This window comes from Amia ocellicauda, chromosome 18, assembly GCF_036373705.1.
Source record: "Amia ocellicauda isolate fAmiCal2 chromosome 18, fAmiCal2.hap1, whole genome shotgun sequence".
Classification (NCBI taxonomy): domain Eukaryota; kingdom Metazoa; phylum Chordata; class Actinopteri; order Amiiformes; family Amiidae; genus Amia; species Amia ocellicauda.
This window is the reverse complement of record NC_089867.1, coordinates 10,265,415-10,292,196: the sequence shown is the minus strand read 5'-3', so window position 1 is coordinate 10,292,196 and position 26,782 is coordinate 10,265,415. Positions and strand designations below refer to the sequence as shown.

General features: G+C 37.3%; 1 protein-coding gene across 3 annotated transcripts in view; it reads right to left on the bottom strand.

The window, feature by feature from the left end:
* ulk4 (unc-51 like kinase 4) overlaps positions 1-26,782 on the bottom strand; it is a 123,589-nt gene that overhangs the window by 33,587 nt on the left and 63,220 nt on the right. For 2 of the 3 annotated variants that reach the window (XM_066691564.1, XM_066691565.1), the window contains exons 31-33: positions 18,194-18,242; positions 9,040-9,145; positions 801-967 (exon numbers count right to left, since the gene is read on the bottom strand). In XM_066691564.1, the coding sequence (XP_066547661.1) occupies positions 801-967; positions 9,040-9,145; positions 18,194-18,242 (322 nt within the window). Of the gene's footprint in view, positions 1-800; positions 968-9,039; positions 9,146-18,193; positions 18,243-26,388; positions 26,541-26,782 lie in introns of those variants that run through there. The other variant, XM_066691566.1, reaches the window with a different exon arrangement.

The following is a 26,782-nucleotide window of genomic DNA, read 5'->3' as shown; positions in this document are numbered from 1 at the left end:
CCAAAACTCTACTAGCACTTTCAAATCCATACGCCTACCACTCTTGGTGCTGTATGTCATACTGATATCAGTGTCTCTCAATACTGGCAACAATACAGAAAATGTGAAAAGACTATTATCCTGATGAGGAAAAAGAAAACAAAACGTCTTTGATTATGTTCTCTTTGGCAGCAGTGAATTGCAATTGTCGTATTTCACAACGCATCAAGGATGCACACTATTGTCTCAGCTGAAAGCGTACTCATTCAATCCATCCTTCTCATATCACTTCTTCTGTTGAGCCTTTCTAAAAGTCTGAGCTAACAGTTATTTAAAACAAGTCAGCTTTAATTTGTAAAGTGTTTTTTTCAGCCTGTACCACAGTCTCCACCCCTATACTGGCTTTGCCTAAGGAGTTGTGAAAGGTCTGAGGAGTGACAATCGAAGCAGGACGATTCAACAGACCTGCAAAGCGGGGGTCTACCGCATATGCTATTGGACTTCAGTTAAGCAACTTTCTTGTCGAACGCAGAATATTTCTTGACAATGTTAATTTAATGACACTGTACTCTACTTTTATGTTATACAAATACCCCATTAGAAAGAGCCAGGGAATACCAAGGGAAACTTTTTACTCTGCAAATTTTACTTTCCATATATTACTTCCTCCGGGAAACAGCATTCCTATCTGGTGTAATTAATTGCCTAATATTGTCATTGTTTCTCAATTCTCTTCTGTGGATGCAGTGTATGACAGAGAAAAATACAGTAAAATAGGAAGTGGAGGAGCCAATCTGACTATAATTGTAAAAGTACAGTACCTGCAATGCCACTCGTACTACGTTGGAAGTATGTCTCAGCATACTGTGTAAAACATCCAGTAATGAGAGCAGGAGATTGTGTCCATTCTTCATGCTTTGCTTATCTTCCTTCTCAAGGAACAGGATTGCGGTCTTAGTGAAAACATTGCAGATAACGTCTACCAAACCTAGAGCAGAATAGAAAGGGGTGAAAAAAAGATTTATTAATAATTTAGAAAAGTTCATTGTGTCACTAAACATCACTTCACATAAACACAACTTTCTTTGCGTCTTATAAATTAGTCTGAGTGGCAGAGACATGCAATACAAATGTGCAATATTAAAGGCATAAAATGTGTCCGTCACTTGCTATAAACCGTTTTAGCCAAAGTAGTGTCAGCCCGCATAACCTATCGATTCAATAAGGTAAAGTCAAAAGCCATTGTGCATCTGCAGTCTTTGCAAAGTAGTTAAAACGTTTACTTAGCTTAATTTGCATGTAATTTTTCAAAATAATAAAGAATTAATATAAAACACTCTACACAAACATTCTGCTGGTTCGATGATGCCAAGCAATATGGTGTGCAACAAGACAGTGATTCATCCAGAAAGGTAAGAGCCTTCATATCTAGGATTTAGTTTTCCCAACACTCAATATAACAAAGCAAAAATGCTTTTTTTTATGTGACTAAAGTGTTTATGCAGTTCATTTTAGAGGAAATAAGAATTATATAATGGCAAATTACACAACTTCCAGTGAACACCATCAGAGGACTGGAATAGCCCCCTTTATCTCGAATGTGACCTGAATTCTGCATAGATCACTGCCAAGAAAATGTGGAAGGGTAATTCATCAGAGATACCAATGCACCACTTGGAATCAGCATTTTAAACCACGACAAAACAGAACAGCACTGTGGCACGTTAGTCAAAGGCAACAGAGAGGCAGGAGAGGAAATAAATAACACCTAGTACTTAGTACTTAGTATAGTAGAAATGATCATATAGACTTTTTTTTTTAATCTTATACTGGTTATACCATACCTGAAATATATTAATCTTTCATAGTTATTACTGAACCTTCACTTTCACCCATTTCAAAAGCACTTGATGATATTTCTAAAATATTTACCAAAGATGAATAACCTTACAATTCAAAATATATAATCTCACTTTTCTGTCTTTATGGCTCTGCTCTCTCCCTGACCTGTCACATGTGATCATTACAGTCTTTCAGATGTGTGCAATGCTGTTTGAAAGCACACTTTCTATTTCCTTGTGAGATAGCCCTACTTAATACATAGTGTCTATTTCATAAACAATAGCAGATGGCTCGCTGTTTAAAAACAAGGGGATTAAAAAATGATCTCTTCTCTCTTAGGAATTCAATATTTTTAATGGTGAAAACAACTGAAGCAAAAAGAACAAACTATTTCGGCAGAGATCTATATGGCACATGACCCTTGTAAAACTATCTTCAATGCGGTTGTTGTAATCTTCCTCACAACTGCATTCAATCTCACTAATCTTATTATAATATGCAACTCACTGTACCACGCAAAGTGCTCGGCTCATAAAGTCAGTCCTCTAATCAGAGGTGATTGAGTCAGTGAGACTTTTAATCTTTGCTTGTGATCACTGTATTGCCCAGGCATCTGAAATATCCCTGCTCAGATGTACAATATATGCAGAGGAAATTAGCTCCAAACCCTGAAGATTTTCAGCTACCGGTGAATAGTGCCTCAGGCCTGCATAACTATATTGATTCAGGTTATGCAGCTCGCCACAAGTTATTATAAAAGCAATATTTATGCTTGCCAACCCTCGTCTCTTCAGCTGACAACCCTTGAATCCTCTATCATAGTGTGAGTTCTCCGCAAGGCAATGAAATGTATACATGTAATGCTCTCCAATTCCGAAGAGTATGTTAAATTGTTTGTGTATTCTTAAGAAATAACACAAAAATATGTAATGTTAGGTAAACAAAGCATGACCAACCATCTTAAATTAGTCCATTCTGCACATATCCAACTTATCCAACTGTAAATCCAACTTGAAGTGAATAATGAATACAAACATACATCATTTCAGGGTTTCCAAAAGAAGTGTGGATGAGAATAAATTGCATTTATTCTTCACAAAAACAATCCTAAAAACAAAGGATTAGTAATTAATCTTCTGAAGTGGTATAAAAGTAGTGGGGGAAAAAAGTTCAGATTATATGGGTACATATAACATATTGCAATATTGCTTTTCATTGTAACTTTAATGCAGCAGTAATACCCTGCCATAAATTAGAGCTCATAAAGTTTCCAGATCATTTTTCACAATAAAAACAGAAGGTACAACTGCCTTTTGCGCCGCACCAGAAAACGATTACAAACTGATTGTCAAACAAATTGAACTGGTATAAAGACACAGAATAAGATGTTCTTCAAATGTGATTGCAGCCGTGTGGAACAAGAGCTTTTTCGCCAGCCTGTCACTCAATTAAGTTTGAGCCACTTGCAAAGCTTCCATTTACTGCTCTCTGTAGCTCTTGCTCAGTCTGAATGTGTCAGAGACTTAATGATGAACTGTTCTTTCAAGGATTATGCTATGATTAATAAAGGACTTGGCCTATTAGGCATATTAGAGCCACAAGATGTTGCTAGTTTTAATATAAATTGTAAAGGACATTTAAAAATAGTTATTTTACAGACTTTTGCCATTTCAAATATTCTACAATCCTGGATTTTTCCACCCCAATCTTATAGTAACTTGCTAACTAATAAAGTAAGCCATAAATGGGTGAATTGAATATTTTCCAACTACCAAGTCCATGTTAATACATTGCAAAAAAGTTGAAAACTAATGTACAAATTCAATTAATCTTAGTTCAAGTAATACTGTATTGTAACATTAATATCAAGGATGGAGCTGGCTAGAAGCTTTTCTCTAGTATTTTGGGAGTGTGGATAAAGTATGTAGTTTTGCTGTGAACTTGTATGTATTTAAACAAATTGAACATGCAACCAAGGTCCATGTTCCAGGATTGAAAAGAATAAAAGTGCATGAGCAAAACTGCAAGGCTTAAATCACATCACAGGGGAAAAAGTAAAACAAAACTAACTATACATAAATCATATAAATGAAAAAAACAAAAAAAAAACAAAAAAAAAACATAACTTTCTTCTCATCTCTAGATGACCAAACATATCTGACTGGTGCTCAACATTTCATTCAAAATATTTGAGATACAAAATACACCATGCCACCCAATAACTGGTTTCTACAAAATGCAGCAGTATTACTTTCATAATACACTTGTGTCAGGTTATCTTTCATTTCTGCATTTCCCCTGTATCAGTATTTTTCTGTCCCCCCCAGGATTTGATGTCATCCTGAAACAGAGATATAATGTATGTAGATTATATGATGTGATAGGATCCCTGCAAACCTATAATATGCGACCATTGCAAACAGTCCACCGGCACTGGGAAATTGTAAATATGGAATACATATCTGAGCCCACTAGCTCTTTGAGAAGGTGTCACAGTAGCAAGTAAAGCCATACTGGCAAACAGTTTGTGAGTGGAAAAAGTCAGTTAGAGAAGGTTATCCAGGGAAAGACATACTGAATGAAAACTCAGATATCAGAAGTATAGAAATCTTGCAGACATCTATACCTATAAAAAGGTCCTTATAAAGTGGTTAGACAATCTGAACCAAAATGAAAAACATCAAATAGAAATTGTTTCTGATTTACACCTAACAATAAAGAGCACAGAACTAATTAAGTGATGTCAAAGAAGATTAGCTTTTGCTGCTAATTAGAGTTACTGTAAAAACCAGGGCTTAGGAGCACGGAGCAGTGGAGCTGGAGCATGGAAAATTGTACCTGCTCCGGGCTCAAACTTTTCTTTAAAGATTTTCATGCTGAAAGACTGAAATGAGATGGGAATGTTGGGATCACACATTTACCATACAATAATAAAAAACAATATCCACTAAATGTCGCTCCTTTGGCGGGGTATGTGCATTGTTATGGTGCCATTCTCTCTTGGGCAACTCAACATATGACTCTCATAAACAAAGTTGCCATGTTTTCACAAGATTTTCTTCATTCAGAAATTTGACTTAATGTACTGTAAGATTGTTGTTTCTTAAGAATCTTGGTGGTCCACTTCTTATTTTGGAAAGATGAAAGACTGTGCACAGGAGAGATCAACTGAAAGATATATATTTTAGGCATTGCGATTTAGTCTCAATTGCAGATTACAGTGACTACTGTTAGTCATACAGTAGTGAAGATGGAACCTTTACATTTTATCTCAAAGATTGTCTGTTTTTAAGTTTTCTAATGCAACACAATCCTTCAGGAATTAGAAAATTTACATTTATAACAAAATATTACTTTACTTTAAAATATTGACAATTTTGTGTTTGATTTACATTTTAATGACTCTTTCAGTCTTTTTTCATTTTTCATGTCAATCAAGCATCTGATGGATGTATTGCAGTTGGGAAACAGCCAGTAAAAATAATATTTTTAAACAAGTCATGATTTGTGCAGGAGTGCAATGAGGAGCAGTTCAAAATTGTTGCTGCTCCAAATCTCTGGTAAAAACTGCACTCACTTTGAAAGTGATTTTCCCATTTGTTGAGTGTTATATGTTTAGAAATATAACAGCTCCTACCAATGCAAGTGTAGATAACCCATAATTAATTTTAAAAGTGACTAAACTTATTATGAAGTGATGCTTTTGTTATTTTTTATTTATTTCACCTCACCATATCCACACACAAAAAAACATGCACATGGAGATTTTAAGAAGGCTGTAGAAAAGAAACATTTTTGTTCTACTTTCCATAGTTTGTGATGATTACGTGAACATTCGTCTTGCCTTTAGGCAAATGAGCCCAGAGCTGGTAACAGCAGTGTCATTTTTTTTAGTTGCTGGGTTTTCTTATCTTTGGCTCTGGGGTCTGTAATGTTTGCCAATTATAAAATTCATCTCACACACTCGTCTCTCTCTCATGCCTCCTATTATATTCAAATTAGTTCAGACCCATGTACGTGTCTCCGAGTTCTCAGTCACACCTAAAAGAACCAATTAAATTAGATTTTTTTTTTCTTTTTTCGCAGTCATCCAAAGTAGAGCATACCAACCATAACAGCTGGAGATAGCATTAATTGTCAATGTTATTTTTAGTGCTGGGTTAACAGTTTCCTAGAAGCAAGACCCGATTTGCACATAATGATGCTGACTCTTTAAAAATAACTTACAAACGACCTACTGTAATGAGTGTTATAGAGGAATGCAGAGGGTAGTGGGAACATACTGCCATCTTTACATTGGCCCTTCAGAAGAGTGGAATTTATATTTGCTAATGCAGCGAGGTGAGATTTTATAAACCTTGAGCTTTGAGACTGTGCATACCCGTGTCTGTTTAAAAACACCCTGGGAAAGCACTTGCATCTGTGAGTGATTGAAAACAAGATATGCTGGAAACGTTTCTGACAACTGCGTACTATTTAAAACATGTTAATTCATAGGGTATTGCTATTACTACACGGAAGCCTTAGATTTATTAGGGTGCATCCAGGAAACAGAGCTTTGGTATCAACTCGGTTGATGCAATCTCAGACAATTAACCTGCTGTATTTACATACCTCTGGTCTTGAAATGTTAGCCTTAGACTTTTCAGTAATGTACAAGCAATAAACACATAATTGGTCTAATCAAGGCAATTCCATGAACTCCTTAGGATTTGCTGTGAACAAGGGAACCTCTGAAATACAGACAATACATAAACATCAAAAGTTTTGAACATTTAAAAAGTCAACATGGCTCAGATGCAAGATTCAATACAAGTTCCCTTTGAAATCCCACAACACAAAGTGTTCCCAGAATTCTGCATTTCACTAGACTGTGCCTTTTGGATCATCTTACTGGACAGTTGGCTAGGGAGTCCGATTTGATTGTCAGCTTCTGAATGTTAATTTGTACAGGCATGTGGTCATATATATTTTACTTCATTATGCTACTGATAACTAATGTTCTATTACATTTAAAACAAGAAAGCCAATGTTTTTAACACAGTAGTTACCAGTACCTGGATCACATGCAAGAACTATTACAATTTACTTTTTGGATAGTGTCCAGGTAAAATTACATGATAAACCCAACAAACAGGACAGTCCAGCAATCATTTTAGGAAAATATCATATTGTTTCCCTAGAAATGAAACAATAAAGCAGTTCAGGTAAATTGCAGATGTCTATGAACTATTTCTGTTGATGTCTTTGGAGTCTCTAAAGATATCAGGCCTGAAATTCATATTTAATGTACATTTTCAAGAGCTGTGTTTACAGAAATGGCTTTACTGTTTGTTTAATTTTAAAGAGGGGGTAATGTAATCAGCCTCTAGAATACTGGTTGATGCACAATGAGCATTTTTAAATAAACAAACTAACAAACAAATAAACATCTCCAGATTCCCACCACTGTTTGGAATGTACTTGATGAAGACAAAGGCTATGAGTTACAGCTATCAATAGATTTCATAATAATGTCGCAGTAAAACGACATCTCCAGAGACTAATTGGTGTGTACCAGCCTATTGTTTTATGCTCCAGTAATTAAGAAAAAGCTCTGCTCTGTCTATGCCAGTGTACATATAAATTAGATTCAGTACAGAGCTAAATCGTTCTAAACCCTCCAAGGATCATATATCACACACAGATGGTGACAAATCGTTTGCATATCTTATTCACATTTAGTTCAGAGGTGAAAATGGCATTGCATTGTTAGAGCAGGAGATTTAATTATATCAGCTTTTACATAAGATAATATTGGTTTTACATTTACAGCCTGCACAGTGATTTAGGCGTGGATATCTTAGCAGAAATGCTGAGGTCACTCACTGCATTATATCCCACAGAGCTATTTTAAGAGGTGCTTTTCCATATAGCCTTGTTAAATGTCAGATCCATAGACTTGCCACTGACTTGCCCCTTATACGTACACCTACTGTCAGTGTGTCTTGACGTTGCAGTAAGTGCAATGCTATGTCTTGCTACACCCTGCAGTGATAATGTGAATCAGCCAGCTGTTTCAGAGATAGGAAACCGTACTGTCAACACAGCAATGCAATCCCTTATTTAATGTCTTAGAAGGTGAATCACATGTTTGAACACAGGGGAGGTGGGTATTTAAAGCTGCTATTAAGGATATCAATAATTAAGTGGGTTAAAAAGCTGAGCAACACAGAGAGACTCGTCTCCAGCAATAAGAGGTCTACAACCAAGGACACTGTGCACACGGTGTCAGGCTGCTTATGGGCACCTGAGGACATCGGCAGATAAGAGGCAATAAAACTGCATCAACATTAGGCACATAGGTCTAAAGGCCACTAAAAGACAACAGCCTGCAATGACAGAAAACCATATCCAAAAGTGTGGCAAGAGCACAGAATTCAATTCGGAATAGAAGAATTAAAAGAGCAATCAGTAAGCAAAGCAAAAAGCGAACAAAACACCCAGTATACTCAACCAGTGCTACGCGAGTCAGACAATAAAGCATGTATAGATACATTGCTGTGTTCTAATGACCACAACTATTAGACAAATAGTTTTCAATCCTTTTGTTCTGGTGAAACAATCTCAGAACACCAGTATGGTGAATTATAGCACTAATATAGGCTTGACACAAGTTTAGTCAAGTCTAATGCCCCCCTATGAAATCTAACACCCACTTTGTAAAACTGAAATCAGCAGCAGATGTGCCAGGCAAAGGCTAGATGAAAGTTACAATGCGTTCATACAAAAGGTTAGTCGTGCTTCAGAGATATAGTTGCAGTTTGAAAGCACTTTTAAGATGTTGTTTGTTTTCTCTGCTGGGGTGAAAAGAATGCTTCTGATAATATATGCTGACATACAGAACACAGCCTATCACAGAAGTACAGCAGCAAAATAATATTTATTTCCAATATTAAAAATACCTTATGTGTAATTGAATAACTTATCAATGTAAATAAAGAGACCATAAAATACAACCATGTGCTGCAGAGAATTCAGGCAATGTTTCTATCTAGATGACATTGATCACTTAATTTAATAGCTCATTTGACTCACTCACCTGACTGTGCTAACTATAGACATAAATTAAAGAAACAATTGTCTAAATAAATATTAACTCAACAAAAAAATCTTTAAAAATATATATTTTGAAAACCACATTAAGAAACCCTCCAGACAAAGAGATAAATATATTACCTTCCTCATACAGCAGCTGAAGATTAGTCTCTTTATCCTCAACCAGGTTATTCAGAAGTGCCATTGAATTCTGCATTGTACCACCAAGCATATTGTCCTGATGTTGCTGTCATAAAGAGAAAATAGTGGAACAAATTAAGATTGAAGGGAATTAGGTGGAACTAATGAAAAATGTCACTCAAAAGCCTTTCCAGCACAAATTCACATAGGCAAATCGAAAACCACCAATATTAAGTTCTCAATTAGAAAAGGCGAGTTCAGTCAGGATCAGAGAGAAGTTCATATTTTGAGGTTCAAAAGGGAACAGGCTACCTCTCGTTCTCAAAATAAACCCCCCTTTCCCCAAGTAATTTCTTTCCAACCCAATTTAATAATCTTTCTGTCTGGGCCATATTGACATGAGTGCATTATTTAAATGTAATTATGCCACGGTGGTCAAATTACATTCAAATACAAAATGGTGGCTTTCAGTGTACATACCCAAGTCATTAATGAAACCATGTTAATTGATATCAACAAAGCAGCAACACCAACACATTATTTCATATATATATTCATAGACTAATGCTATGGTGGTATCTGTATTGTGCACAAGTACATTTAAAATCTATAAACATACACATTTGACAGTATATGACAACGATGATGAATAAGCAGTGGCAACCTTTAATGAACTCTCTGCTGAACGAGTCTGTTTTACACCTACAGCTGGGGCAGTGATGGAAATGTGAGGCACTGATTTATGTGGTTCATGGCACAGGAGTACAGTAATGCAAGGCTCTTCATGTAAAATTATATTAAAGGGGCAGCATTTAATCTGGGTGCCCTAGCAAACCCAGAGGGGGATTGAAAATATAACGGACTCTCAGAAAAGGGAGGTAATAGACTATAAGACCACAGGAAGCGCACATGCGAACTAGAATCTAAAGGTTGGACCTTATTGACAACAAATGTCTGGAAAATGTATGGCCTGACACAGGAGAGAGATGGCTTTTGAAAGAGCGCCTACTGAATACAAGGCCTTGTGTCGGGTCTTGAGACGTTCACTGCCATCAGACCGGGGAAAGCACAAATGAGTCATTAGTGCTTTTATAAATCAGGAAACATAATCAGGATTGGACTTCCATCAGCTGAAATGCAAGAAGGCGTGATTTACTCTGATTGTGTAGAATAAAATCCGTATGGTTCATTTTAACATGAAGTAGGAGGAATATAAGATTTTTTTTTCCCAATGTAGAGCTGAGTTGTTTAGGTTTCCCTGCGGTATTGTTATTTTTGGTCTATAACATATGTTGATATTTCGACAAAAACACAAAGCTTGATTGAGCCTTTAGCAGTTAGTGTTGTCAATTCCCAAGTCACTTGAATTTGGTTAAGTACAAAAAAAAAGAAAACAAAAATAAACCCAAACTGGATACATAAATATAACATGAAACAACACCTATTATGTTAAAATCTGCCAAGCATGTCTAACATCTGTGTATATACCTATCGACCTTAAGGTTTTATGAGGCTTACTGGTAAACAGTGTGGCTGACAGTTGTGTCCTGCAACAAAGAGTACGATGACAAACAAATTGGTCCGTTCACAGCAGGGATATTACAGTTATTATAATGTATGTTATTAAAAGTTTTCCTCCACCTTCACTTTTTAATTGACTACACTATCAACTCTCTCAGGTCACGGACTAAAGGTGCATTGCAGTTCACATTAATTTATTAAAATATTTAACTGTTGCATGGCCGTGTCACGGACATCCTTTCTTCTGCAGGCACTATTTTGTCTAACAGCTGGAAACAGACCCACGCATGGGCTCACAGAGACGCGCACAGCCACTTCCATGCACGCCCACACACACCCAGCAGCAGCACTCTAATTCAATTAGTGTACGGCACACACAACAATGAAACATCAGTCACAAAGCCGCATCCAAGCTTCATTTTGCGCAACAAACACCAAACTGCGATTTTGATCTGATTTAGAAAAAACACAGATTGAATAACACAGCTTTAATTTCAATATATATCAGAAACCGGGGTGGGGGGGGCACATACAACTAAAACAATAAATAAGTGGACTACCGCTACATTTAGCAGCTTTGATTAAAGCTTCATTATACATGTTTAATACACTCTGCAAATAGTTTTATTGTGTCCATTAATAATGCATTAGTACTTAATTTTCATTTGTCTGGGCTTAATTATGTTTTCTTGGTCATGCTTAAGAATGCTAATGCAAAGGCTTAAACTGCAAAACGTAATGAAGGGAGAGTTTGTATGTGGATTCTGTTAACACCGCTGATGTCATCAGTCAAGGGCTTATTGCTAGCTTGTTAAATGAATATGTGAAAATTATGCCACACTGAGATAATATTAGGAGGCAGTAAATGGCCTGTAAAACTTTTGTGCAGCATTTACAACGCTTGTGGATATGGAACATAAAGTAGATGCAAAGCAATATCCCTTTCATGTCGAAAGAGTTAATTATATTAGATATAGAGAGGACTTATTTCTGTACATGTTGCAAGTTATTTCTTTGCAAATCAGGGCTTTGGAGCACAGAAACCTTTGCCTGCTAAAATGTAGAAAAAATATAAATAAAATCATTCTGAAAGCCTCAAATGACATGGGAATGCTGGGGTTACAAATTAAGAATTAACCAATTCAACAACATGATGTATGCATTTATGTCAAATGAAATACCTCACACAGTACCATGCCGTATCTGCGTACGTCTAGTTTCTTATTGTATTCTATTAGCGGGTTCTCAGTCGTTTCAGGTTTCAATCCCAAAGGCAGTGCTCATACTGTACAATGTGTATTGAAATCTGAGAACGGTGATCATGTAACGTTTTTATGCAATTGCATGTAATTTAGAGCAAATGTAGCCTACCTGTGCGCATTTAGAAGTCTCATGTATATTGCGACAATGTATTCACCTTTTACAAGTATATAAATAGTTTTATATTATTATATAGTTCTATTGTGAGTTGTACTTGTTTAGATGTAGTTTATGTAGTTTTTAGCAAAAGCTATACAGTCCTGTGACAAGATACATTCACAAAACAGTGCTGAATAGAAGTCAATGAAGCAGTCGTATGCGGAAACCAGATCCATCACAATGCTGTGCAAAGCCCTGTAGCGCATTTGTAGTGCAGTCTTCCAAGCTTGTTATGTTTAAATGTCACAGATCAAGCCGGTGATTGCACAGGTTTTGATAGTGATTGAGTTTTACTTGATAATTACTGTTTATTGTTTGTATATGTTTTGTTTTTGTTTATTTGCATTCCAGTATATTGTTTTTATCATTACAAAATATCGTTATTTATTATAAAGTATAATATTGTAAAATAAAAAGTTATTTATATTGCATTTGCATTGTTTTACACAAATAAATTGTTTTCATCTCTTTACTGAACGCGGATATGTAGTACATGGGAGCATAAAGGGTTAATGAAAAACATATTTTGGTTCTTTTTTGTATTTCATTCATCATATATTTACATTTTAAAGCATTTTAGGTAATGAAACAATTATTTTCAAAACCTGGTACCTGGGAAGGGTTTTCATTTTTTCATCTGGAGTTGAAGTGGCTAATATCAATTAGAGGTCACAGTTTTTCTTTTGGTGGGGTATGTGAACAGTTATGATGCCACTCTCTCCCGGGATGGACTCAACAAATGATTCACAGTCTCCCAGACAGAGTCACCACGTTTCTCTGAAAATGTTCTTCATTCAAAAATTAGATTTCATGTATTGTAAGATCACTGCTTCTTAACAATCTTGGTGGCCTAGTTCGCCACCCGAGAGTGCAGAAAGATCAGAATGAAATTTCTTTTCACTCTTTGATATGTCCTCCCACCCCCCCACATACTCAGCTTGATAACTTGGTTACACAAACAAACACCGTGGGACATGTATATGTAAAATATGCAAAGTAGGATAATGAACTACATAATAATAATAATAGTTTTTTCTTCAATTATCTAGCAATAGTAGTAATTATTTCCTTATATGTATTTTTTAATAATCAGGAAAACAGGGACGTGCAGAGGGGAGGGCAGGGGCCGTTACTAGCCACTGCTGATTCGCCTGACAATTCATCCACAGCCCCACACTATAATCTAACCCCCCCACCTCGTTTGAGTCTCTGCATGTCCCAGTTATTGCGTGGTCTTGGTTATTAAAATAAATATATACACATATAGGCTACATAAATGCACCTTCAATACACAACACATTTAAAATGTATCCTATCAATTTTTCCCCTCAATAGGATCACATAAAATGCGAGAAGTGGAGGCTGTAAGAGACGAAACTGAGACCAGTAAGGCTAAAGAAATATGGGCTTCTGGAGGTGCCGAGCCGGAGGGTTAAAACATGCAGTGTGCGGCCCCTGGGAGCTGCGAGATGTAAGGCTGAAGCAGGTGTAATGCGGCTTCTGGAGGCGACGCATAGCTTCCATATAGAGCACATGAACCTGTCCTCATTCTATTACGTTGTCTTAAATACACTACATATACAGTACATACAGAAATAAATACACAAATGTATAAATAAAGGCTCCTTCAAGACATCACGTTTAAAATGTAGCCTATCCATTTGCCTCTCCATGGGATCAAATAAAAGATGACAAATGCAGCGCTGTATACGGATCTGAGAGAATAAGGCTAAAGCAAGTGAATAGCAGCTTCTGGAGACGCAGAGCAGTCAGGCTAAAGCATGCTGTGTGCGGCACCTGGAAGCTACGAGATGTAAGGCTGAAGCAAGTGAATGCCAGCTTCTGGGGGGCCGGGAAAGCATAGGATAAAGCGGGGTTTTTATGCCACTAGCTAGGATTTGCGGTAGTTGTTCCATAGACTCCAAGGGGGGGCTATATTGTGATGTGCATACGCTCAATGCATATGCCTTTGTTTCTGGGAGCTACAGGGGCAGCCCCTAATCGCTCACGTTATCTTCATTTGCATGTTTATCTCTCAGTTACTAATAGTAATACAATAAGATTTGTTTAATTGCTCCAGGAAAATTCATTGACTTCATGAGCAAAAAAATATGTTGAACTCTCAATGCTTTGAGAGCTTGGTATTTCTACAAAATACAACATATGATTTCAAATCTATTTCAGTAGAACAGATGCAACAGAATGAATATTAAATTGTTTGCATGTCACAGTGTTTAGTGACATAAAATTGTGTTTTCTGCAGCAACCCTATGCACAACATTTTCCATGTACCTTCATCCTGCTGTTCATGAAGATAACCTTCAATTGAGATTTAAACTTCTATGCTAAAAACATAATTAAAAAGAGGAATATCATTTTAGGGATGCCAGCATGGGCCTTTTAAAGGAGCCCTTCTCCTGTTTGTAACAGGCATCAACATCTGGGCCACCTGCAGCTAATGTAATTGCTTCTAATAACAATTTCTTTACACTTACAATCGTAAGGAAACATTTTACACTGTGGCCAAAATAATTAAGATGTAATTAAAATCTCATCTTGCTGTAGTTTAGCCTCAGTGGTGGCGATGGCAGTCACCCAGGCAGTGTCTTTACTATCCACACTAATGAGGGAGACAGCAGGCCCAGTGCTGCAGTCATCCTCTGGAGGGTTTCTGCATTCAGCACAAATAGAGCAGGGGATGCTATTACAGCCTTGCCCTGCCTTAATACATTCTCTCCATTTTCTCCCACTTCTACCTTTCCTTTCTCTTTTAAGACCGAATTCTAATCCAGGCCCCTGGTGTTTTCAGACTTCATTGTTATCGATCACAAAGCTCTTCTGTTTGCTTTTAGCAATGTGCTCTTAAACTGTCCCTCCCCTCTCCCCAGACGAGAGCAATAAGGCTGCCTTCTACTGAGGATTTTCATTAGCCAAGAGACTGGTCACAAGACACTGACAGGAACTCAAAATTGGCTGAGACTATACATGTAAACATACATCAAAATCAAATACAAATGATTTACTGTATTTTTACACACAATAAAAGCAAGATCAATAGGTGAAATTATCAAACTTAATAGTTACTTAGTAAACAATCAAATGTCTTATTCAATGTTTTTTGGTTGTATCTATATATTTTGTTGTGTTGTATGTCCCACTGCTGTAATCAATACAAACATTGAAGTCTGACACCATCAATTATTGATGAACTTTCAAAATAAACCCCTAGTTAAGAGCAAAACAAACCTGAAAAACAACAGCTTTATCCAAGTGTTGGATATTACAGTTGAAAGGGATTGCATTTTGAATATTTAATATGAACCGTCAAGGTAGGTTTGATAAAAAGCAATTATGCTCGCTAGATTTATTAAGACAATAAAGTGTGCCTAGTGTTACTATAACACAATTAAAATTGCTTATATAATATTTAAATTGACTTCCCACCACATCCATATTATATATATATATATATACAGCTCTGGAAAAAAATAAGACACCACTCCAAGTTCAGAAATCAATGTTAAGTGGTCTCTTAATTTTTTCCAGAGCTGTATTTATTTATTTATTTATTTATTTATTTTCTAAGGGTAAGCTTTGACACGAACTGCATTTTAGCTCCATTATCTACACGGGGGAGGTTAAAGTTATTTTTTAGATATACAATGTATATATTTAAAGATAACCAGACTAGAAATAAATGTTTAGCTGTGCCCTATTCTGATATTTGATCATAAAGAAAAGTTTTGTGAGTTGCTCTTCAAAATATCCATTGGATCTTCTTGATGGCATTATGGTGATATAATTTATGACATGTCATTTGTTATTCTCTCTCTGTTACACAGGTAACCAGGCAACTGAGCAATTCTCCGTTCGCCAGAGGAGACGAGTGCTATAGCAGGAGCTCTGTGGGGATAAAGAAGGGGCACATTTCTCTTCAATACAGTTGTGCGTTTCAGTCTTATTCAAATATCCTGCCACAACAAGGTCACAGATGTTCAGAGCACTTTGAAATGATTGTCATTAACGAATGGCTAATTCAGTGATAAACAGTCCATTGCTTTTTAATCATAACACTGCCTGTTGTGGCTGAAGCATGCCCAAATTATTATTAAAATCATTAAAAAAATAAACAGTTGAATTCCAAATTGAATGGTTTAATTATTCTTATGATTCTGTTTACAGAATGCTAGATGGAACAGAATGCTAGACTAAAACTGCCTGAACAGTCTGTTGATCTTAGTTTTATTTATTTATTTATAAAGGTCAAGTGTCATCCATAAAACATACAAAAAGAAAAAACATAACCAATTCAGATCAGTGACACACACTGTACTTCCTAGATGATCCGACAGCATGCAATGAAGCCCCTACAAGGCTATTTATCTATACAGCCCCTTCCCACAATTTAAATCCAATACTGTGCAAGTCCATATGAGATTCTGACCAGAAGGGAGCTTATTAGAGATCAAGACAAAAAGGACCCGCCGTTTCATTAACCACATCACCAGCCCAGACTGAATCGATTAACCCCCCTTTTTATTGTACAATCAATAGAGATCCTTCCTTCAGTTCCCTCAGGATCTCAGTCATATTTCTCTTGAGTGTCCCACTGAACTAGATTTGACTGTGTAATGATATTCAATTATATACCTATTTTCTACCTCAGCAAAATCTTCTTATTGATTAACTAAATAATAACTAATTTCATCTGGGTAGTTTTTTTAAATCTAAAAAAAAAAGTTACTTGAAGGAACTACGAAGATGTATAGTCAGGGCTTTGTAAGAAATCTAGAAACAAGACATGACTCTGCAACCTCAACACTGAAGAGACTGAGAAGAAACCCCAGATATAAATCACTGACCTTTCTGTCTGATATTGAAGAGCACATAGAGGCAGGTCAGAAGTAAGTACCAGCCAAGAAAATATACATGTGCAAATTAACGTTTATTCTGTCTGAAATGCTGAATTGATATCAGTTAATAGTTTTTGTTTCATTCAGTTCTATGTTTAAAAAAAAAAAAACATTCTGGATGAGCTGAGTATTTTCTGGGGTTCAAGAATTTAAAAATCATGAGTTTTTTCATCTGTTCTACTTTCAGTTCAAACTAATGAAGAATCAACAAATCAGCCATACAGTTTTACCCTAAAGTAACCCCTTTCTACTTCACACAACAAGATCTTCCATGCTTAATAGTGACTGCCTGTTTGTATGGGGATATGTCTTCAGTTTTTAAAAAGGACATGTCAAATAGAAAAATTGTAACCCAAAAGCTCTGTCGATCATTGTGGATTCTGGGACAAACATAAGTGTTTTGGACCTGTTGGAATCTCCTATCATACCCAATTAATGCATATATATATATATATTAAAAACTATGAAAGGAAAAGATGAGGAGACACCAAGCAATACTGAGTAGTGCCTAATCTATATTTACAGACTTCCCCAACTCCCATGGGCTTTGACTAGGAAGTCAAGTGGTATTTGTGTTACTCTGGTTAGGTTGCTCAAAGTCCTTTATTTATCTGTTCTGTTAGCAGGTTTACTCATATTGAAAGTCCAATTAGATACCATGTTCAGCTTTTGTAAGGAGTTCACCACTGTTGACAGATGGATTTGCAGGTTCCTGAATTTGTGATGCTGATGCAGTCACATCTCAACTCAACAGCTCTGTGCCCCCACTGTCCCTCTGTCACTCACTTACACACTGTGCCTAATGAGTCTGGCTGATCTACGATCTACACTCCTCTACACACAGCAAAACAAATAAATAAATAATAAACGCATAATAACCTACTCGGCTTATTATTCATGAGTGCAGCGAGCCAACTGCATGTTTTTGTGACCAAGGCAAGCAGAATGCAGTACAACAGAGTTTGAATTATGCCCCAATAGCAGGAAAGTCTTCACGCCTAACGTAGGCTATATATTTTTATGACAGATGATCAAATTGGGAATGAACCAGCAGGTTTCTAATATCACTTTCATCATAACATGCCTTTATAAATTCTCAAACCCAAGGCACTTTGAAGAGTTTAAAATTCATGTCAGCATGTGCTGGGTAAACCACTTTTCCCTGTGATTGCTTATCCCATGGATGCAATGCACACAACCATAACAGAACAGTGTAATACATTTAAATGCATACATTGTGAGGAAAATAAATTAAAAGAAAGAAAGAATATGAATGGAGTTCAGTTTTGAAAGGCACTTACCACAATCACTTGAAAGACAACAGGTAAGAGGCTGCTGTCTTCAATGAGCCTGCAGCAAAGACACATAACAATACATTAATTTCACAGGAGCAAGGGAATGTTTAATCTTAATTAAGGTGCCACACTATTTCTGTGTCTAAAATCTTCACTGTACAGGACCGTTGCAACATGAATACATGCAGTTCCAAGATCAGTGATCTGAAACAACGACCTTTGACAAATTCTCTGAAGAAAATTAGCTTTACAACAGCCAAGCAGGAAGGAGTAATGTATCCGCTCATTGAAAATGACTTCTTCACTCCCGCATTGATTAAGGTTTTTGAATCCCAACCAATTATGGAATGTATGTAAAGGTGGTTGGTGTAAAAATAAAATACTAGTCTCGAAACAGCTATACAGAATTAAATTAGTTAGAGGTCACTGGCAAAAAATTAATTACGAAACAGCCACCTAATAATGATATATTGCATTGGCAGGTAAATATAATTCCTTAGTCCACCTAATTGATTCTCCTTTGAAAAATGTAATGTTAATAGGATTCTACACATATATTATTTACTGCTACTAAACAGTGTACTGTACAGGCCAATAGAAAATACTGCAAGTCTTTCTATACTTTTTAAATTGCCTTATATTCAGAGCAGAGAATGAGTATGAAAGAGTAGTAAAAAAAAAAAAAAAAACAACAACAACAATGATAACCTTAAACTAAACTCAAAGTAAATACACTATAAATAATTATAAAACTAATTTTAGGAAAGTATAAAACTCCGAAGAAATTAAGTTAGAAGTATAACAAATGTCAGGGTTATATGAATAGAATTAAACACTGTTACCTCATTGTATAATGTTTTTATTCGGAAAAGAACAGTGGTGGGCAGAATTCAAAAGTCAAGCATATAAAGTGTGCCTTCAGAATAGTGGGAGGAGAAAAGCCTGTGAAAACCCTTGAAAGAAGAGAAACTTTCTACTCTTTTTCAGTCTGAAAGTGTAACTTTGCTCTCATGTATTGCTTTAGATGACTATGCATTTCTACACACAGCAGAGTTCAGTTGGAAACATGCCTGCAGTCTCAAAAACACATTTTGACTGACACCGAGTTTACGTGCCACTGACCTTTGAGACCTGTGTGCCTCCTATCAGCTCTTCTCCACAGAAACAAAAACAGAAACCCTTCTTCCTGACCTACTGAATAGCAATATATAACACGATGCTGTATTCAAGCAGGATTTTATATTCCTAAATTCATTTCAACTTCATTCAAGTGACAGTCTTGTATACTCAATGCATCAGAAGCATGAGCTGCTAGTAACCCGATTAAGTGCACGAAAACTACAATACTGAAACATAAATAAGAAAACAAATAAGAGGTCGCAGCATCATTACACATTCTGGTTGCTTTTACACTGTGTGAAAGTGATGGGTGCCCTGCCGTCACCCTTCACAGACTTCACAGAAACTCTTTTCAGCTTTCTACATTAGGAGTATCCCAAAGGACACAGGAGAGACAGATCCAGCCCATTTATTATCATTAATAGAAGTACTAGTTATGATACAGGATGTTATGACACATCTGGACTACCTCAATGAAATGCTGAAGTTGCAGAGCATTATTTGCAAAGTTTAAAATGTTATAGTTTTAAAAGTTGCTTATATGATGGATTTGATCTTGAAGGGTGATATGTACTTTACTTACAAACCATGATTTTAGAACTAGTGGAACCTTTCCTTCAAGATGCATATTGTGAAGGTATAGTTCCCTTACCTCACAGGTATGTGATGACAGGCAGTGTCGGAAATAAACACCTCTCCACATCTGTAATTTTGCTGGAATGCTGTGTCGTGTTGAGCAGAGTTAATAAGCGGGCAATTAAATCGGCCTAGTTGCAGTTTGTGGGAAGTGATATTTAACACTGTCAAAGGTCAGGCTGGAAATGCTAACACACCAAATAAAATAAACTAAGCTAGCATTTTTATGGTATTAGGCATCATGTTAGTCATGTTTACGATCTGATCAAGTTAAAAACTGATCGAGTATGACTTTAAATTTACACTGTACATGGTTATGGGGCTTGAGGCTGGATGACATTTAGCTACAATCACCATCTTCCAAGAGAACAATATTTCACAACATGCCAGAGAGATTTTACTTGACTTGATTTCCTTGGTTTCCCCTGCAGGTCTTTTTACCATTTCCTGGCTGTGCCCTGGAGGTCCTATGCAATGCTTACACTCCCCCGCATAATTATATAGAGTTACCAGTACTCCAGCTAATATATAACTTATGCCTGCACTAATTACCCTTTTTACCTCAAACAATAACAATACAGTGTTTTCAAAGAATGACACTAAGGAAAAACAAAGATAAATTAAAATGTATATATGGTACTATAACATTACTTGAAAAGCTTTCTTATTTAATTGAATATAGCCAGCAGGGCTAGAACTTTAAGGTTTCCTTATCACTACTTGGCCATAAATCTTAATTGATCTCTTTCATCATGAATGGGGGCCTGATTTAATAAGTCCTCAGTGATGCCAGGTGCAAATGTGTCCTCCAGGACTCTGCAACATTAAATCCATCAGTTAAAAGGACAACCTGCCTAGGCAGTGAGAATACACAGGCAAAACTTCAGACTTCTTTGTGGTAAGTGGTAGCAGAAGATATTCTATATTTCAAATTAATGGAACATGTTGTAGACTAAATGATGAAAAAGATGGTTTGAATGAATCTAGATAATCAAATCTAACATTTTCATATGATACAATAATAGATTCTGTACAGCTATAAGTTTTTAGGTATCCATAAGTCCATTAGAATAATTTGCAGACATCCATGACATCAGTTACTGCAGCCAACACAGACAGAGATATACCATCCAAGCCAGCTGAGGATATTTCCTGATCATTTACTGTGTCTTTAACTTTTAGGTTTGATAGGCTCTCTTCCACACTCCTATAATTTGTGCCAGAATACTAATGAAATCAGATCTGTCAATTCCTAGGCAGTTTCCTGCTGAATCAGATGGAAAACAATGAGACTGGAGCAGAGATGAGCCCAGCAAACACAGTCAGCATTAGTCAACCTTTATCATCCTACAGACGTGCAGGTAAATGACATCTCCAGTGCAGTAAATTCCAATAGACACAGCTCAAATACCACTGTCCTTTTTAATGACAGGGTAAGTGAAGTATTGACGTAATGAAAGACTAGCAGAAAAGACAGAGTTTACCAGTGACTTGGATTCCTCACAGACGAATCCACAATATTGATTTTTTAACACTGATGTTAGTTTATACATCAGAAATATGAATGTTGTGGAATTTTAAGGATACTAACATGGAGGCTGATGTACACCTCTTCAGGGTTTCCCCCAGAAATTGGCATAGGCATGGCGGTTGGTTACTGAATTGTTGACAGGGGGAGGTGGTGGGGCTATTTAGCCATAGTGAACGAGAGCGGGGGGCGGAGCATGTGGGCCTGTGCTTTAAAGTTTATTTGTTGATGTTGTTGTTGTTGTTTTTGCCACGCATTTATTTGGTCAGGCAGCACCAATTTGTGTCCAGGCGGGGCAGGAATAGCACTTCAGGAAACCCTGACTCTTAACACATACAGGGCTGTTTGAAAGACAGTTTTGCAATGTCATTTTCAGGAAGGGTAGTCCAGGACTAGTGGTTTGAGGATTGTGAAACCAAATATCAGTGTCCTTTAAAAAAAATAAAAAATAAAATAAAAAGAAGAATTATTTTAACAGAAGGGACAACTTCTACATAGACAGGATCGTGCAGATAAAAAGTGCCCACAAAGACATTTTTAGTCAGCCGTGTGGGGAATAGTTCCAACCCCTATACAAAACCATAATTGTAAAGATGAACCTGAATGTATCATGCGGTGTCCCAATTTGCAATGCAATTAAGGCAAAAACTAATGAAGTGTGTCTTTTAGATTTATTTATTTATTTATTTTATTATACCAGCTGCAAATTCATTTTAATTATAATAGCGCCTTCAGAGAAGGGGAATATGACCAACATGAAAAATATTAAACATTACTGACATCAATTTAAATAGTTTTGTGTAGCTAATGGTGTCATTGCCAGGAAAGACACAGGCACATGTAGGACGTTTAAGCCAGAACTGCTTCAACGTGTCAAAGATAAGGAACTCCAATGAGAAAAAGCAGGCCTTTTCCAGCGATACAGGGGTTGTATGTCACATTCTTTGATGGCTACAGGCAAAAGGGCTTTCTGAAGCAAAATGGAAACTCTTGAGTATTTGTACATCTATGAGACACAATTAAAGCTGCCAAAACCACAGTTTTCACAAACATTTATCCAGCTGCATTTCAGTGATTAATACAACTTTTCTGAAACGCCTGTACATTATAACAAATCAATTTCAATTTCAGAAATAATACTTGCTCCCCTAATGCACAACACAACTTGCATGTACATATGTACTGTATGTATATATGCATGCATGCATGTATGTATGTATGTATGTATGTAAGTCTTGGAAAATTGCAAGTGGCCACAAACAGACACAGGAGAGTACAGGTGAGAGGCAGCCATCTCGTTGTTTTCCTAGTTTCAGACCAGCATTCTTCATTTTGTTTTAACTTTACCTTAATTGAAGTTAATCTTGTCTGTAGTTTGCCTTAATTGAAGTCAATTCAGTTCAGCTGCTGAGTTGGTGAAAGTAAATAGGTTGTAGAAAGGTGATTTAGTCAAGGACTAGCAGGAATTCTGTTCCAGGGGGAGCCAGTTAGGTGTGAATTGGAGGCAGGTAGACAAAAGACACTTAAAGCAGCTGTTGAGAAAGAGCTGCGCTGTTTCTCGGTCACATAAAGTTAAATAGTTGACTAGGGAACAGGAACCAAGACTGAAAAAACTGTAACATTTAGAAGCATGTGGCATTACAGTGTCAGGTGCGCAGAATGATTGCCTTCCTGGATGAACTCATCCAAGAAGATTTCATTTGTGAATGTTGTTGGCATGTTGAAGTCCTAGAGATCGAGGTCCGTGATCTTGAGGCTCAGCTTGTTGATCTGCACTGTATTAGTGATATAGAAGAATTAGTCAAATCAGCCCATGAGAGAGATGGTGTGCACGCCAAAACCTAAGAGAGTTGAGACCTTAGAGCAGGACAGCATAGAGAACTGCTGGGTTACAGTAGGTCGTAACTGCAGAAAAGGGCATGCAAAACCCCTAGAGACACCTCAAGAGCTAGAAATGCCCAACAGGTTTCAACTGCTGGACATCGAGTTGGACAGTGACAGCTCAAAGGGTGATGGGAGGGCAGTTGAGCACCAGAGCACCATGGTGTCCACAACCCCCCAGAAGAGGGAAGTAGTTAAAGTAGGAGACTCAATTCTTAGAGGTGTAGATCACACAGTGTGTTCTAGTGATATGGAGACCCACACGGTATCTTGCCTGCCTGGTGCTCAGGTTGTAGATCTCCCTAAACTAGTAGACGGGCTACTGGCCAAAGCCGGGGGGAATCCACTGGGACACATTGGAACCAATGGGAAAAGGTAGGGCAGAGGTTCTGCAAGACAAATTTAAAGAGTTAGGAAAGAAACTAAAGAGCAGAACATCCAGAGTTTCTGAGTTTTCTCCTAAATACTTCAGGTACCACGTGCATGGCCAGGGAGATGGGCAGAGATTAGAAAGTATAAAATGTGGTTGAAATCTTGGTGTAGGGAACAGGGGTTTAGGTTTATGAAGCATTGGTCTTTCGTCTGGGATAGATGGGACCTGTACAAACCGGAAGGTCTACATCTAAACAGAAGGGGGGCTAATGCATTGGTAGAGCGTATGTGCAGAGTAATTGAGAATCTTTTAAACTAGGGACCAGGGGGGCAGGGAGCTCTGACAATGGGAGATGTTCCACTAAGGAAATAAAACCAAAGGAAACTGCTGAAATGTTTTTACCTCAATGCCAGGAGTATAAGGAACAAGATGTTAGACCTAGAAGCCACAGTGCTGGTGTGTGACTATGATGTTGTAGGAGTGACAGAAACATGGCTTACAGAAAATGATGGGGATGAATACAAGTTGAAAGGATTCACACAGTTTAGGAGGGACAGGCAAAATCAAAGAGGTGGTGGGGTAGAATTATATGTCAAAAATGACATTGAGGCAGAAGAACTCAAATTAGATTCTAGTAACGAAACAGAATCTTTGTGGGTTAAACTTTTGAATAAAAGTGGTAGGAGTGTGTTACAGACCACCCAACTCAGATATTCAGAAAGATGTTGCATTGTACAATGTAATCAGGACTGCATGTAGCAAGGATGTGGCTGTTATAATGGGGGATTTCATTTTCCAAAACATAGTCTGGGAAAGCCCAGTTGGGACTACAGAAGCTGAAATAGAAATGGTTGAGATGGTAAATGACTACTTTCTAACTCAATTTTCAGGGAATCAACCAGAGAGAGCGCATGCATTGACTTGATCTTTACAAATGACCAAGACAGAGTCAGAGGGACACTAGTTAGAGAACCAATGGCAAACTGTGATCACAATATGGTTAGCTTTGAGGCATTCTTTCAAAAAACAAGGACCAAGTCTAAAACAATGGTCTATAATCTTAGAAAAGCAAACCTTGAAGGTATGAGGCGGCACTTAGAAGAGTTAGACTGGAGTACACTGGATACAGCTTCAGTTGAAAATGGATTGTTATATTTAAAGAATATACTACATGAGGCTCAGGAGAAATTTGTACCAAAACTTAGCAAATTGAAGAAAGAAAATGTTGTATAATGCATACAAAAGGCATAGAGATTAAACAAAATACAAAGAATATGCTGAACTTCAAAGAGATCTTAAGAAAGGGATCAGGAAAGCAAAGAGGGAAATATAAAGAAACATAGCTCTTGGAGCTAAAACTAATGCAAAGAGCTTTTTTCAATACAACAGCAAGAGGTCAATAAAGGATGAAGTGAAACAGATAAAGGGCAAAAATGGAAGTATCTTGGAAAACGAACAAGATGTTGCAAATGTTCCATCCATCCATCTTCAAAACTGCTTATCCCGGTGAGGGTCACGGCTGGGCAACACACACACACACACATACCTACAGGGATATTTAGTATGGCCAATCAACGTAACCCAAAAGTCTGGATAGTGGGAGGAAACCAGAGTGCCCGGAGGAAACCCACGCGGACACAGGGAGAACATGCTAACTCCACACAGACCCCTAGAGCTGTAAGGCAGCAGCGCTACCCACCGTGCCACCGTGCCACCCAAAATGGACAACATGCCACAGGTTAACAACCAGTCCAGTCAAACCCTAAGAGAGATCAGTATAAATGAGGAGGAGGTACTAAAGGGACAAGCAGAATTAAAAACAAACAAATCACCTGGGCCAGATTGTATATTTCCAACAGTACTTAAAGAAATTAGGGAAATTCAAATATTCCAAATGACACTTAGAACAGGGGATGTGCCAACTGACTGGAAGACGGCATATGATATACTTAGATTTTCAAAAATCTTTTGGTTCCACACCAGAGACTGATCCTCAAATTGTAAGTTGTAGGCATTCAGGGTAATGTAAGGAGATGGATTATGAACTGGTTGATGTATAGGAAACAGAGGGTGTCGATTAGAGAAGTTGCTTCTAACTGGAGTGAGGTCATTAGTGGAGTTCACAGGGATCAGTATTAGGGCCTTTGCTTTTTCTAATCAATATTAATGATCTGGACCCTGGGATAGTTAGCAAACTTGTCAAATTTGCACATGATACTAAAATAGGTGGCTCAGCAGATACAATCTCGGCAGCACAGGCTATTCAAAGGGACTTAGATAATATTCGGTTGTGAGCCGACACCTGGCAGATGAAATTCAGTGTGGACAAGTGCAAGGTAACAAAAATGTCCACTATAATTACACTATGGGAGGAATAGAACTAGATGAAGTAACGCATGAGAAAGACCTAGGAGTCTATGTAGACTCCTCACTTTCTCCATCCAAACAATATGGGGAACCGATAAGAAAGGCAAACAGAATGCTAGGGTATATTGTGAAAAGTGTAGAATTTAAAACAAGGGCAGTGATGTTCAGACTGTACAACGCACTAGTTAGAACTCATCTGGATACTGTGGACAGTTCTGGGCTCCACACTTCAAGAAAGATATCGCTGCTCTAGAGGCAGTTCAGAGGAGAGCAACCAGACTTATTCCAGGTCTGAAGGGAATGTCCTACTGAGAGACTGAGGAACTGAACCTTTTCACCCTGGAATAGAGGAGACTACGTGGGGACTTGATTCAAGTCTTCAAAATCATGAAAGGCATCGACCACATCAAACCAGAGGAGCTTTTCCAGATCAGCAGGGACACACGCACCTGGAGACACAAATGGAAATTGGGCTTCAAGGCAGTCAAGACGGAAAACAGGAGACACTTCTTCACACAGAGAGTAGTCACAATCTGAATAAACTCCCCAGCGATGTGGCTGAAGCTGAAAATTTGGGAACATTTAAAAATCCTTAGTATTCTTGCATCACTTGGACACCAAACAAGCAAGATGGGTCGAATGGCCTCCTCTCGTTTGTAAACTTTCTTATGTTCTTAAGTTATAGGTAACA